Raw genomic sequence first — 14,276 nt, 5'->3', positions numbered from 1 at the left:
GTTGTGCCCATTAAACTGTCATCAGTGCATCAATCAAAGGGCGGAGAGTGACGGAACCGCGCACCTTTGTTATTTCTTTCCCTGCGTTTCACCTTTTGTCCCGGCTGAAGCTCGCAGCAGCGGTGGTGTCAGCTGAGAGGAGCCGCTGTCTCTGGTGGGACTCTGTCCGCCGACTCTGCGTTCTGCCTTCTGACTCTGAGCTCAAACATCAGGGAAGGATCTGGAACCCACAGAGATGGTCAGATTACGACTGGTGGCAACTCAGCGTGCACGTTTTGTAAGTCAGGAGAGGGAGATAAAGATGAACACTGTGCTGGAAACCCACCTACCCCTGAAACATCCCAAAGGTGCTATGCTGGATGTAGACACTGGCTGGAGACCTCAGCCAGATATACCATACACCATAGTGAACTCATGTATTGCTACTGTCACTTTGTCACCATTTGTGAATGTGTGGTAGCTATTTTCTTTCTGTGTGGCCGGGCTACTCCATCTCCTGTCAGAGTCCCCTCAAGGGATCTGTTGTCTCCTATGGTTTTAAGACCACGTTTAAGACACCATTTGTGTTTGTCGTTGAGATGTACTTGTCTGGCAAGTCTATGGAAACCAGAGTCTCTAGATGCCATAAGTCAAAACCTGTTAAAACAGAACTTTACCCTAAGGAAACAACTGTGATTTGTTCATTTGTGGAATGTTTCTCAAGCGAACCCTCTTCTTGCACAGAGGGAGATGTAATGCCTTATGGAAAGCATACGTCCCTCCTGTGAGAAGCCTTGGACAAACCCAGTCCTTGAGGGCTGGAGTCGTCCCTCCGTTCCCACACAGATCTCCCATATAGACATACACCTATACACCGTATAACAATGTAGAGAATCGACATTGACCAGTTTAGCGGGCTGCCCTTTGAGGTGCTGAGGAATGTAGCCGGGTACCTTGACAGTTTCAGCCTCTGCCAGCTGTCCCTGGTTTCGCGGACTATGAGGGAGGTGTGTTCCAGTCTCCTTCAGCCCAGGGGCATTGTAGAACTGCAGTGGGAGCGTCGCATGTGCCCCAGCGCTCCTGGCGCCGTGTCGTGGCAGATCAAAAACAAAGTAAGTGCAGCTCTCGTATGTTAAACGATGCTTTAGCGGCGTTTCGCTCCGCGGCTACAGCTAGCTCTTGTGATCCACAGGTGTGGCGGTTCAGTACGGCGTTCAGCCCGGTGCTGTCGTGGCATTTCGCTGATGTCCCCAGCATGTCCCAACATCTGGCCAAGTGTGACTTCAACGTGGTGGAGCAGCAGACGGAGCCTGTGCCTCTTCCTGCTATGAGCAACGCTCAGGACGGACAGGCTCTGCGCTGTGCGCTGCGCCACATCAATACCTGAGCTGACAATCTGTTGTCGTCACTCCACTGTTTTGTAGATGCACAAAATGTGAGCATTACTCCTTCTATGTTCCACTAATCTATGGAAGAAGCCTTAAACAACAGTGATTGCCACAGCTCTTTCAGTATATTTAGAGAACGATGGTAAGAATTTATCTTTGCATGGATTTGTGCTTAAATTCTACCCTGATTGGGATTTTTATAATGCCTCCCCTCCTGAAGACAACGTATTCACTTTACTTGTGTCTGGGAATTGAATGGTCTTGATGACATTTTAGTTCTAATCTTTGAAAAATCAGTTTGTTTTGCACTGTTTCTGTGTCTGAGAACTTAGCTGCCAGCACTTTAAACAAGCTTTCCACGGGACCCTAAACAATGCAGAATATAGGTGATTCTGAGGATATCCAGGTAACAGACACGATTTGCATTTAATAAAGACTATCTACATTCCTTTGAGTCAAGTTCTTGTTATTTTATGTCTATAATTATCAGAGGTGATAAATCTTCTATGTAACCGTCAAGTTAGTACTTGTGGGCAAATAAATGCCTGTTATGCTGTCAAGGTGTTCCCACACAAGTGTTACACACACTCCTATTGTACACACACCTGCTAAATGGCGGTTGGTGGTTTCGGGACAGGTAAACTCACCCATTCCTGGTAACTGTCTTGGCAGCAGCTGGTAGCTCGTTCAGTTCTGCAGAACTGGGCGTCTTTGCTTGTGTACCTCTGGCCAAGAACGATTACGTTTGTTTGCGTAGAAAGTAAAAATAGGTGTGTGTGAGCAACATAGCCACAGCTCGTCCACCATTTTGAACTTTAGTGTTCCAGGTTTGTTTTATCAAATCAAATCAAATCAAATCAATCTTTATTTATATGGCACTTTTCATACGCTAGGTAGCACAAAGTGCCTCACAAAGGATAAAAACAGCAAAGAGAACAACAGAATTAAGAAAAGGACAGACACACACACATGCATACAACACACTTACACACACACCCACACACATAAACAAGCTGAGGCAAGCTGAGACATGGCTGGGCACCGAGACCTGAGGCGAAGGAGACGCCACCTTTGGAGGCCTACCAGGCCGAGGGAGGTCACGGTCCGCGACCACAGGTGGTACCGCCACAAAGACCACCCCGACCCGGACAGTCCGGAGGCTCCACGCCAAAGCACAGAGCCCCCTAACCACCCAGTCCAGGGTCGACAATGGGACAGCACCCCCAGCGGTAGACCGGAAACATCTCCCAGCCTGGCAGGCCCCCATGAGGAAACACCATGAGGAGACACTGGAGCTAAAAACTGAAGGACTAAAACAGTAAATGGGATAAAAGGTATAAAAGCTAAAAGCTGAGGAACTAAGAATTGGAGCAGTAAAACAGTACTAAGACTACAACAGACTAAAACAGTAAATGGGATAAAAGGTGTAAAGACTAAAAACTGGGAATAAGAACTGAGGGAGTAAAACAGTAAAAGTGTCAAGTAAAATAAGGATAAGACATAAATTTAAAATAATCAGAAAATCAATTAAAGGCTTGATTAAAAAGGTGTGTCTTGAGCCTCTTTTTAAAAATCTCAACAGTCTCTGCGGCCCTGAGGTTCTCCGGCAGGCTGTTCCACAGTCGGGGACCATAATAACTGAAGGCCGCTTCCCCGTGCGTTTTAGTGCTTACATGTGGAATGGTTAAAAGGCCGGTGTCGGAGGACCTCAGAGTCCGCGAGGGATGATAGAATAAAAGCAGGTCGGATAAATAAGTCGGGCCAAGACCATTAAGACATTTAAAAACTAATAGAAGAACCTTAAAATCGATCCTGAAACGCACGGGTAGCCAATGCAGCGATTCTAAAACTGGTGTGATGTGCTGTCACTGTCACTTTGTCACCATTTGTGATTGTGTGGTAGCTATTTTCTTTCTGTGTGGCCGGGCTACTCCATCTCCTGTCAGAGTCCCCTCAAGGGATCTGTTGTCTCCTCTGGTTTTAAGACCACGTTTAAGACACCATTTGTGTTTGTCGTTGAGATGTACTACCTTTTTAAGACCAACATGTTCTGAGCCCTGCAGGTGACACGTATGTTTCTATAAAAACTCTCGCTTTTAATTAATTACCATTTACACGCCATTTAATTCTCAGCTAAGGGCCATATATTCTCCTCATTTGTTGCTTTAGAAGAAACAATAATCTTCTAAAACAAATCTTTGTAGAAGAGGTGCTGGCTAGTTGATTATAGTTTTGATTCCATTTTTTACAACATTATCTCATTTAAGCAACATGCGATAATATATAATACAGTACAATACAAGATATGATATATAATATAATAATAAAATTAATGGAATGAAAATGGAATTTTATATATATAGTATTATATGTATACTATTTGGAAAAGACAGGTAATGTTGAGTTTTACATTTTAAATTTCTATGTTTGTAAAGAATCAAAAGGACCTGGGTGACAAGGCTGAACCGGCTGTTTTAGGAGATATTAACAGAGTTAAACAATTAAAATTAAACAGATTGTCAGGACTGACAGCTGAGGTCAGCTCACACCATGGTTGTTTTTACTGTTGTGCTTGGCATAAAACGACATACTACATACATACCCCCCCCCCCCCCCCCCCCCACAACACACACCACACACACACACCTACACACACACTTGCTAGACAAGTTTCACAGATCCCACCTATTTGGTGAACTCACAAAGAAGGTGGGACAGCTGAAAGGTTTATAACCCAGGAGCTGAGGAGGTCCTCAGACATCAGGGGAGAAGAACGCTGACGAGGTGAGACCAAAGACGCTTTCAGCACATTCGATTTTACAGATTTTCAGACGTTCCTCTTTTTTATCCTGCAGCATCCATTGAGCGACGATGGCCAAGTACCACTTAGAAGTGACAACCGGAAATCAGAACTATTCTGGAACGTTCGACCAATTATTCGCCACCTTAATTGGAAGTGATGGACGAAGTGACAAAATCCAGCTCAACATCTTTGGCATCGGACGGGGCTCCGTAAGTTGCACGCTGCATTGGACATTGTTCCTCAGTAGTAAAGAAAACAACACTGAATGTATCTTAACCCTCATTTCAGACTTGGACTCACGTCTTCAAGACAAAATCTTCTTTGGGGAAGCTGCTGATGCTCAAAGTGACAAAAGAGGCCAGACGCCTGAAAGATGATGAGTGGTACTGCTCCAAAATAGTGGTGAAGACTCCAGAGGGAGAAGAAATCCTTTTCCCCTGTTATAGATGGATCTCTAACGGAGAGTTGGTGGAGCTGAGGGGGGGGCGAGGTCTGCCCTAAACAAAGCAAAATGACCATTCAATGAGGCCAGGTTGGATAAATGTCCTCTTCCTGTTGCAGCCATGAAGGCCTTTGAGGATGATCATCCTTTTTTGTGCGATCACCGTCAGAGAGAGCTGTCCAGGAAGAAGCAGCTTTACACGTAAGTCGTCATGTGTGAAGCGGTCGTTTTGTGGGGATTGTGCTTCCCGAAACAATTGTTGCTGGGCTCCTTTGTTTTTAGATGGAGGACTCTGGCCGAAGGATTGATGGAAATCAACGGTTTTACCGACGTCTCCCAGATCCCGTCTGAACTCCAATTCTCTGATTCCAAAAATCTTGAAATGATGTCCACCGAAACCATAATGTGAGCTCACACAACTGCGTCACAACTCTGAGTCCTCATACGGTCCGTTTCTATGTGTCGTTGAGTAAAAACCTTTTGGAGCGTTAGGATTTTATCTCCGTGTTTTTCTTCCATGTGTGCGTCCTTCTCCAGTCGGACTGAACTGGTTCTCAAAGGCCTGCTTGGATCTGAGGAAAACTGGGAAAGCCTTGAGGACATGCAAAGAATATTCTGCTTCAGAACCACACCAATGTCAGGTAGAGTTCAGCTGTGCCACTACTTTCACTATTCTGCAGCTCATTACGAGGAATTTTAACGATATAATCGGATTTTCAATGACGATCTCTGCTGCTGCATTGTCACGGCTAACAGAATCACTCTTTTATGGATAAAAAAGTATTCAAATTGAAATACTGCTGGCCATTCTTTCATATTTCATGTTTGTTCTTCTGGTAGAGTACGTGGCAGACCACTGGAGGGAGGACGACTTCTATGGTTATCAGTTTCTGAACGGAGTCAACCCCAACATAATCACCAAGTGCACCGTGCTTCCCACAAACTTCCCGGTTACTGAGGAGATGGTGAAGGCGTTCCTGGGGGGAAGCTCCCTGCAGGAAGAGCTGCAGGTGTGCAAGATGAGGGGCTTTGCTTTGGGACTTTTAAAAAGGCATCCGCTTGGTTTTGGTAATGCTTCCCCCTCTTCTCAACACAGAAAGGCAACATCTTCATCTTTGATGCCAAGAAGATGGACGGCCTACCAGGGAGAGAGTACGAAGGCAAACCTCTGCAAGTGACCCCTGGGCTCTGTTTGTTCTATGTGAATGCGGAAAAGAAACTGATGCCCATCGCCATCCAGGTATTTTCCTGAAAATGAGAAAATTCCCAAATTTTGAGGCTGAAATACGTTACTAAAAGAGTTCCTCCTTTTGACATTTCCAATATTCAATAACCTTATAAGGTTTTAAACTTGGTGGTGGGCGACAGAATAGCTTCTGAATGGATTCTATACATATGTGTAATCATTTAAATATGTATAAAATACAAGATATCTAGGTAAAATATATCTTATCGATATTTATGGTGCAGTGTAAAGCTTGAATCACTGATGACCTTTCTATTCTACCTAGTTACAACAAGAACCATCTGAGACCAACCCCATCTTCCTGCCCAGTGATTCAGAGACAGACTGGTTGCTGGCCAAGTTTTTCATTAAGAATGCGTACGCCTTGATGCACCAATCAATCTCTCACCTCTTAAGAACCCACTTCATGGCGGAGGCCTACATTGTTGCTGGTCTCCGATGTCTCCCTGAGATTCACCCCATCTACAAGGTATGAGTGGAGAGAGGAGGAGCAGCCTGTCAGTCTTCTCTGGTGTTGAAGAAGCTGGGTGTGTTCTTTATTCCACCTCTAACATTCTTTTCTCTCTGTGTTCACAGCTCCTTATGCCACACTTCAGGTACACGCTACATGTAAACACCGGAGGCCGTAAAAATCTGTTTGGAAGTAACGGAGCCCTGAGAGAGGTACCGTCTTCTACATCAATTATAATGGATATTTCCTCCGGAATCAAATTGCATTCCATGTTTTTGCGACTATAATTAGAGTTCACTTGGATTCAACGGAATAATGGAGCTCATGAGGAGGGATTTCGCTGACCTTCACTACAGCTACTTCTTTCTCCCCGAGAACGTCCGTGCACGAGGGCTGGACTCCATCCCCAACAACCTCTACAGAGATGATGGCCTGAAGCTGTGGAACATCATTAGCAGGTCAATCTTGAATAGCAACAGATGAAACGTGAGGTTCTGATTATGTGGAGGTTCAAGCGTTGATTTTGGTTCACCAGCTTTGTGACGGCGATGGTGGGCTACTACTACCCCACCGACTGTGAAGTCACAAGAGACACCGAGCTGCAGGAATGGATCAACGAGATTTTCGTACACTGTCTCTTGGGAAAGAAAGCAACAGGTACAGTAAGAACGATACAAACCTTTATCCACCCTTTATATGTGTTTTAGCGCTAATTGCTGTGAACAATCCCACTAACAGGTTTCCCAGAAGCCTTCACCACCGCTGAAGAACTGATCAAGTTTCTGACTATGGTGATCTTCACAGTCTCCGCTCAGCATTCTGCAGTCAACAATCCACAGGTATGATCACTCATCAAAGAGGGAACGGTAGGATTTGTTAATGAGCTTTGAGGGAACATGTGAAGTGCCAACCCGATGCCTGAGGAAACAAAATATGAGCCTTCGTTGGAACTCACGCTGTGCTTCCACCTCTGTGGCGTTTTAGTACGACTTCTGCTCCATGATGCCCAACTACTCGCTGCTGCTGAGGAAACCCCCCCCAACCACCAAGGGCCAGTCAAGCATGGAGACCGTTTTGGAGACACTTCCAAATGTTTCAGAGTCAATTAATTTTGCCACAGCGTCGATTGTTCTTACAGGCAATTACACTGACAAGGTAAATTTGCAAACCATTAAAGTTTATCATAATGACTGATTATTCCGGGAGCCTAATTCACTTGTTTTTTTTCCTTCATTTGGACAGATTTACCTGGGTAATTACCCTGATGAGAGATTTGATGAAGCGACTCCTAAGCAAATCATCAAGGAATTTCAGGCCCAGTTGTCCCAATTGAGCAAAGAGATTGCCGAGAGAGCCGCGGAGCGGAACCCCCCCTACGTCTACATGGATCCCACTCAGATGGAGAACAGCATTGCAATCTAAAGATCCCTTCCACTCATGACGCGGCCGTTGAAGCAATGTCTAAATCCTTTTGTTTCAAATCGGTGAAAATAACGTTGGCATGAAGTTGCAGTTAGTCCTGTTTTCTTTAATCTTTATGCAGAAACTGAACCATTTTCAAAAGAGGGCTGGGTCTTTAAATACAACAGACGATATATACTGTCTTTATGGATCTTCTTAGAATGAAAAATAGTGTCAACTGATGCACATTTAAAGGTTAAAATGGTAGCTCACCATAGCTAGCCGTACTTATTTCTATCTGGGTGATTTGGTAATCTAACATATGTCGGTTGTGGTCAAATAATGGTGAATAATTTGGGGGTTGGTTTTAAAAGCAGTTTTTTTTTATCTTGATTAGCCTTGAATAACTAACACGCAGGTTGGGAAACAAATATATTGGGACAATCGTGAACACTTGCATCATCAGTTCTGGACTACTTTCATACTATACTATACAAAAAAAGTCCTAAAAATGCTCGTTCTTTTCCCCCTGAACGACCTGGAAAGTCAAATATGTCTGTATTTTAACTCTAAAATGTTCCTGGCAGTAACCACAGCGAAATCCACGTGCATACTTGTGTCACTGATGTGTCCAATCTGAAATAAAGTTTTAAACCTTGACTCTCATTTATAAATTGTTTGTTAGAAAGACGCTCAGAGACAAAGCAAGTAGAATATTACATAAAGCAAAATTAAACTCCCGTTAAACGCCAGAACCCGGTAACCTATTTCAATTCAACTCCTGCAGGACAGGACAGGACAGAGGGACAATAACTGACATGGCTCCGTTAACATTTTAAATGTCATCAGTGCCACACAACGACCCAACAATTGCTTTCCTCTCAGGCATATTGGACAAGAGTAAATATCTAGAAGTAGGACGGCCGAGTCCACCCTTCTAAATGTCCTCATGTCCCCCAGCCCGTGACCCAGCAGGACGCGGGGTTATAGAACTGGCTGGAGTTACTGGCCAGACAGATGGGGCGGATGTGGTCGCTGAAAGTGACGGGGCTCTGGAGCTTCACCAGGGCGATGTCATTGTCAAGGGTGGTGTCGTTGTACTGAGGATGGATGATGATCTCGGACACGGAGCGCTTCACCTCGTACTTGTTAGCTCCATTCTGGCTCTGTCTTCCAAGGTAGACGACCCAGGCACAGGAGATGTGTCTGGAGGAAGAAGAACAAATGGCGTCTGTTTGTCTTTGCATTATATTGGGCTACAGATTGTTCATGCAACCTCGCTGCAGGATTCTTACTGTATTCCCTTACTTTTGGAGGCAGTGAGCTGCAGTGAGTATCCACTGGTTGGTAATAAGTGTCCCTCCACAGACGTGGCCATCCACAAAACTCAAATGCAAACTGGCCTGCCAGGGCCACGCTCCGGCTGTGGCATCGGTACCGTTTGTATTCTCAGATACTGTATTCAATGGTGCCTTTCCACAATCTGACAGAACAGAAAGAACTGGGTGCGTGAGGGCAGATGGAGAGGGGTTAGAATTTAATTGACCTTTAGTGTGCTTACCCAGAGCCATTGATCCTGGAAAAGAAAGGAACAAAATCACTTGCAGCTAATTTGACTCCACAAATGCGATCCGTGCCGCAAACTTTGTTCAAAGAATGAACACAAGGTGGCACTAGTGCTACAGCCCTTTTCCCTACGGTCATGGGAGGACTGGAGGCTGCTGCAATATTATTTCATTTAGCAAACGTCGCTTTAATTACTGACATGTGCAGATGCAAAAGTACGGCTCATCAGCACAACCTGATCTAACATGAACTATCAATACTCCGACAAACAGTTGGTGACTGATGGGTGGAATTATATCAGCTCTCAGCTACGCCAGCCCAGGAGGGCATTTGATGAAGGCGACAACAGAAGACAACATTCCTCTGGTTTTGTCCAGTATGATCACATTAGCTGTTACAAGTATCTGGAACCTTAAATCAAACTTAACAGGAATTAAAAGCCTGTAATACATCCAGATATACCATACACCATAGTGAACTCATGTATTGCTACTGTCACTTTGTCACCATTTGTGAATGTGTGGTAGCTATTTTCTTTCTGTGTGGCCGGGCTACTCCATCTCCTGTCAAGGGATCTGTTGTCTCCTCTGGTTTTAAGACCATGTTTAAGACACCATTTGTGTTTGTCGTTGAGATGTACTTGTCTGGCAAGTCTATGGAAACCAGAGTCTCTAGATGCCATAAGTCAAAACCTGTTAAAACAGAACTTTACCCTAAGGAAACAACTGTGATTTGTTCATTTGTGGAATGTTTCTCAAGCGAACCCTCTTCTTGCACAGAGGGAGATGTAATGCCTTATGGAAAGCATACATCCCTCCTGTGAGAAGCCTTGGACAAACCCCGTCCTTGAGGGCTGGAGTCATCCCTCCGTTCCCACACAGATCTCCTATATAGACATACACCTATACACCATATAACAATGTAGAGAATCGACATTCACGGGAAGAGACTGCCCCCCCCCCATCCCATCGTCTACAGCTGGTGTATGAAAACTACCAGGACCGACTGGTCGAGCTGAAAACGCCCCTCTCTTCTTTAAGAAGCCAGAGATAAGACGGTGCTCTAATGTCCTCTGGCACCGATCTGCTCATGATAAGCACTGGGTTCAAACTGGTTCTTGTACCTTTTTAAGACCAACATGTTCTGAGCCCTGCAGGTGACACGTATGTTTCTATAAAAACTCGCGCTTTTAATTAATTACCATTTAATTCTCAGCTAAGGGCCATATATTCTCATTTGTTGCTTTGGAAGAAACAATAATCTTCTAAAACAAATCTTTGTAGAAGAGGTGCTGGCTAGTCGATTATAGTTTTGATTCCATTTTTTATAACATCTCATTTAAGCAACATGCGATAATATATAATACAGTACAAGATATGATATATAATACAATTTTATATATATAGTATTATATGTATACTATTTGGAAAAGACAGGTAATGTTGAGTTTTACATTTTAAATTTGTATGTTTGTAAAGAATCAAAAGGACTTGGGTGACAAGGCTGAACCGGCTGTTTTAGGAGATATTAACAGAGTTAAACAATTACAATTAAACAGATTGTCAGGACTGACAGCTGAGGTCAGCTCACACCATGGTTGTTTTTACTGTTGTGCTTGGCATAAAATGACATACTACATGTCAGGAACCAGATAAGAACCCAAATGCGACACACGAGTCTGGCTGAACACCGCTTTATTGTCGGACACAGACAACAGAGAGGAGTCACCGGGGAGCGAGCAGAACAGAATAGTCGGGGACAAGCAAGGTCGAGATCGGGCAGAAGGCAGACAGAGTTTACAGGGGAGCAGACTAAACAGAATGGTCAGGAACAGGCAAGATTGGAACTGGGCAGGCAGGCAGGCAAACAGGAATACGCTGGAAGGTAATCAGGAACGAATAGGGATCTGGCACCGAGTGAGTGTGAGGCTGGAGAATATATACTGGTAGATGAGTGAGAGCAGGTGAGTGATCAGTGAGTGAGGGCAGGTGAGTGATCAGTGACAGAGCAGGTGAGTGATCAGTGACAGAGCAGGTGAGTGATCAGTGACAGAGCAGGTGAGTGATCAGTGACAGAGCAGGTGAGTGATCAGTGACTGAGGGCAGGTGTGTGATCAGAGGGTGTGGTGTGAGCAGGGGAGTGGAAATTAGCTCTTTGTCCAGGATGTGACGTGCTGGTACCCAGGACCTCTCCTCAGGTCCGTAACCCTCCCAGTCGACCAGGTATTGAGACCCCTGCCGCGGGGTCTGGAGCGCAGGAGCTGACTGACTGTATGCCGGGCCCCCATCCACTAGCAGTGGGGGAGGTGGGGCCGGGCGATCCAGGACCAAGGGGCTCTCGTGGGCAGGCTTAATCCTAGAAATGTGGAAGGTGGGGTGCACGCGCATTGACCGGGGAAGCTGGAGTCTGACTGCCGCCGGACTGATGACTGACGATGGGGAACGGTCCCACGAACCGCAGGGCCATCTTCCTGGAATCACCCCGAAGAGGCAGGTCCCGCGTAGATAGCCAAACGCGTTGTCCCACACTGTATCTGGGGGCCGGGGTCCGGTGCTGGTTGCCCGCCGCCTCATACCGGGCGCCCGCCCTCAGAAGATTGGCCCGAGCCTGAGCCCACGTCCGCCTACAGCGGCGGGCATAAGCTGCTGCAGAGGGACAAGATGCTTCGCCTGCTTGAGCCGGGAACAGAGGGGGTTGATATCCAAAAACACACTGGAACGGCGACATTCCCGTTGCCGAACTGATCAGGGAGTTGTGGGCATACTCGACCCAGCCCAGAAAGGTCAACCATGTGGCAGGACCCCTGTCTGACACCACACTCTCCGGTAGGCCGTGAAGCCGAAGACGTGCTGGATCACTAGTTGGGCCGTCTCCTTTGCCGACGGCAGCTTAGGCAGGGGCACGAAGTGAGCCATTTTACTGAATCTGTCGATGATGTTTAGAATAACAGTGTTCCCCGCAGACTGGGGCAGCCCGGTGACGAAGTCCAGGGCGATGTGTGTCCAGGGTCGATGCAGCACCGGCAGAGGTTGCAGTAGCCCGGCAGGTGTTCGGCGTGGTTGTTTCTGCTGGTTGCAGACGGGGCAGGCGTTGACAAACTCCTGGACATCCTCCCCCAGGGAGGGCCACCAAAACCTCTGCTTCAGCAGACCCGCCATCCGACGTGCTCCAGGGTGGCAGGCCAACCGAGACGCGTGAGCCCACTCCAGGACCTCTGCCCTGAGAGAGTCAGGAACGAAGAGCCGGTCGTTGGGGCAGGTGCTAGGTCCAGGTTGATTGGCAGCCACCCTCCGGACTCTCTCCTCGATTCCCCAGGTTACTGCTGCCATGATACACGGGGAGGGGAGAATGTTCTCCGGGGTCCTCCCAGGGCCTTGGTCCTCCTTCCCCGCGAACTGTCGAGAGAGGACGTCTGCCTTGCCGTTGCGGGACCCTGGGCGGTAGGAAAGGGTAAAATCAAACCGAGTGAAAAACAGTGACCACCGAACCTGCCGGGAGTTCAGCCTCTTGGCTGAACGAATGTATTCCAGGTTGCGGTGGTCTGTCCACACGATGAAAGGCAGCATAGCCCCCTCCAGCCAGTGCCGCCATTCCTCCAGTGCCAACTTGATGGCAAGCAGCTCCCGATTTCCCACGTCGTAATTCCTTACGACCAGAGAGAAGAACGCGCATGGGTGCAGCTTCTGGTCCTCCTGAGCCCTCTGGGACAGCACCGCTCCCACCCCCGTGTTGGAGGCGTCCACCTCGACCACGAACTGGCGGTTAGGGTCTGGCAGTTGCAGGATGGGGGCAGTCGCGAACCGCCTCTTGAGCTCCCGGAATGCTGCGTCCGCCTCTGGGGTCCAAGCAAACCCCATCTTGGTGCTGGTAAGAGCCGTGAGTGGTCCTGCGGTGGAGCTATAACTACAAATGAAGCGCCGGTAGAAATTGGCGAACCCCAGGAATCGCTGCAGCTGCTTGCGGGACTCAGCCAGTCCACGACTGCCGAGACCTTCCCTGGGTCCATCTGGAGACTCCCCGGGGCAATGATGAATCCAAGGAAGGACACTGATGGGGCGTGAAACTGGCACTTCTCAGCTTTTACAAACAGCTGATTGTCCAATAGCCGCTGCAGAACTGCCCGCACATGCTGTACGTGATCCTTGAGTCCTTTAGAAAAGATTAAGATGTCGTCCAGGTAGACAAAGACAAACTGGTCTAACGTGTCCCGAAGAACATCATTAACTAAGGCCTGGAAGACGCCCGGTGCATTGGTTAATCCAAAGGGCATTACCAGATACTCGTAGTGGCCAGCCGGGGTGTTGAACGCTCGTCGCCCTCCCGTATGCGAACCAAGTGGTAGGCGTTCTGTAAATCCGACTTTGTGAAGATAGTGGCCCCCTGGAGCAGTTCAAAGGCGGAGGCAACAAGGGTCAGCGGGTACCGGTTCTTCACGGTAATGTCATTGAGGCCCCGGTAGTCGATGCAGGGTCGCAGAGACTTATCTTTTTTCTCTCCACAAAGAAGAACCCCGCACCTGCGGGAGAGGAGGACCAAGGGAAAGTGTGCTCCCTCCAGGATGTGGAAGTGTATTTCCTCCCGGTGGTTGCCCTGCAGCAGCATTGTCACCGGGCCTGTCCAGTGACAGATGTTCCCCAGGTGATGCCCATCCAACACTTGGGCTGGGATGACGGACGCCAGTGGTTCGTATCCAAGGCCCAGCTGCTGAACCACCTCTCCGCCGATCAAGCAGGCGTCAGCACCAGAATCAACGAGGGCAGCTAGGTCCTGTGGCCCCCCGGGAAGTAAGAAGCGAGCCTGGAGTGAAATACGGGGTTGTCGAGGGGAAGCAGAAATAGGACTCACCAGTATTCCCCCAGAGTCCTGGTGAGTCTGGGCTTTTACTGGACAGGTCGCCACGAAATGTCCTAATCCACCACAGTAGAGGCACAGGTTGAACTGACGCCGCCGCTCCTCCCCTGTGAGCGCCGTGCGGCCAAGCTGCATGGGCTTGCCAACCC

General features: G+C 47.5%; 3 protein-coding genes across 4 annotated transcripts; 2 read left to right on the top strand and 1 right to left on the bottom strand.

Moving 5' to 3' along the window:
- The first annotated feature begins 301 nt into the window (after positions 1 to 301).
- Positions 302 to 1,815, top strand: LOC130516547 (F-box only protein 30-like). Its single transcript, XM_057017656.1, has 3 exons — positions 302 to 406; positions 870 to 1,091; positions 1,172 to 1,815. The coding sequence occupies exons 1-3, from the start codon at positions 302 to 304 to the stop codon at positions 1,364 to 1,366; spliced, it is 522 nt and encodes a 173-aa protein (XP_056873636.1). The 3' UTR covers positions 1,367 to 1,815.
- Positions 1,816 to 3,994: 2,179 nt separating this feature from the next.
- On the top strand, positions 3,995 to 8,376 carry LOC130516479 (hydroperoxide isomerase ALOXE3-like). Its single transcript, XM_057017583.1, has 15 exons — positions 3,995 to 4,151; positions 4,223 to 4,379; positions 4,459 to 4,660; positions 4,732 to 4,813; positions 4,895 to 5,017; positions 5,150 to 5,253; positions 5,453 to 5,622; positions 5,709 to 5,852; positions 6,124 to 6,327; positions 6,435 to 6,521; positions 6,601 to 6,767; positions 6,845 to 6,966; positions 7,048 to 7,148; positions 7,294 to 7,464; positions 7,552 to 8,376. The coding sequence occupies exons 2-15, from the start codon at positions 4,239 to 4,241 to the stop codon at positions 7,729 to 7,731; spliced, it is 1,998 nt and encodes a 665-aa protein (XP_056873563.1). The 5' UTR covers positions 3,995 to 4,151; positions 4,223 to 4,238; the 3' UTR covers positions 7,732 to 8,376.
- LOC130516484 (serine protease 48-like) lies at positions 7,973 to 10,046 on the bottom strand. Of its 2 annotated transcripts, XM_057017590.1 has the most exons (3): positions 9,272 to 10,046; positions 9,019 to 9,193; positions 7,973 to 8,916 (listed from the first exon to the last, which is right to left on the bottom strand). In XM_057017590.1, exons 1-3 carry the CDS (start codon positions 9,279 to 9,281, stop codon positions 8,658 to 8,660), a joined length of 444 nt encoding a protein of 147 aa, XP_056873570.1. In that variant the 5' UTR covers positions 9,282 to 10,046; the 3' UTR covers positions 7,973 to 8,657. The 2 variants fall into 2 exon arrangements, with proteins under 2 accessions (XP_056873570.1, XP_056873569.1); XM_057017589.1 differs by having other exon boundaries at positions 9,019 to 10,044.
- Positions 10,047 to 14,276: the final 4,230 nt, after the last annotated feature.

Source organism: Takifugu flavidus, chromosome 19 (assembly GCF_003711565.1).
Source record: "Takifugu flavidus isolate HTHZ2018 chromosome 19, ASM371156v2, whole genome shotgun sequence".
NCBI lineage: Eukaryota > Metazoa > Chordata > Actinopteri > Tetraodontiformes > Tetraodontidae > Takifugu > Takifugu flavidus.
This window is presented reverse-complemented; position numbering and strand designations above follow the sequence as displayed.

Coding starts and splice junctions, on each gene's coding strand:
- LOC130516547 (XM_057017656.1), top strand. CDS start 302: ATGAACACTGTGCTGGAAACCCACCTACCCCTGAAACATCCCAAAGGT. Junction 407..869: donor CAGATATACCATACACCATA/GTGAACTCATGT, acceptor ATAACAATGTAG/AGAATCGACATTGACCAGTT. Junction 1,092..1,171: donor CGTGGCAGATCAAAAACAAA/GTAAGTGCAGCT, acceptor TGTGATCCACAG/GTGTGGCGGTTCAGTACGGC.
- LOC130516479 (XM_057017583.1), top strand. CDS start 4,239: ATGGCCAAGTACCACTTAGAAGTGACAACCGGAAATCAGAACTATTCT. Junction 6,522..6,600: donor GTAACGGAGCCCTGAGAGAG/GTACCGTCTTCT, acceptor GACTATAATTAG/AGTTCACTTGGATTCAACGG. Junction 7,149..7,293: donor CTGCAGTCAACAATCCACAG/GTATGATCACTC, acceptor GTGGCGTTTTAG/TACGACTTCTGCTCCATGAT.
- LOC130516484 (XM_057017589.1), bottom strand. CDS start 9,281: ATGGCTCTGGGTAAGCACACTAAAGGTCAATTAAATTCTAACCCCTCT. Junction 8,917..9,018: donor GCAGCTCACTGCCTCCAAAA/GTAAGGGAATAC, acceptor TTCTTCCTCCAG/ACACATCTCCTGTGCCTGGG.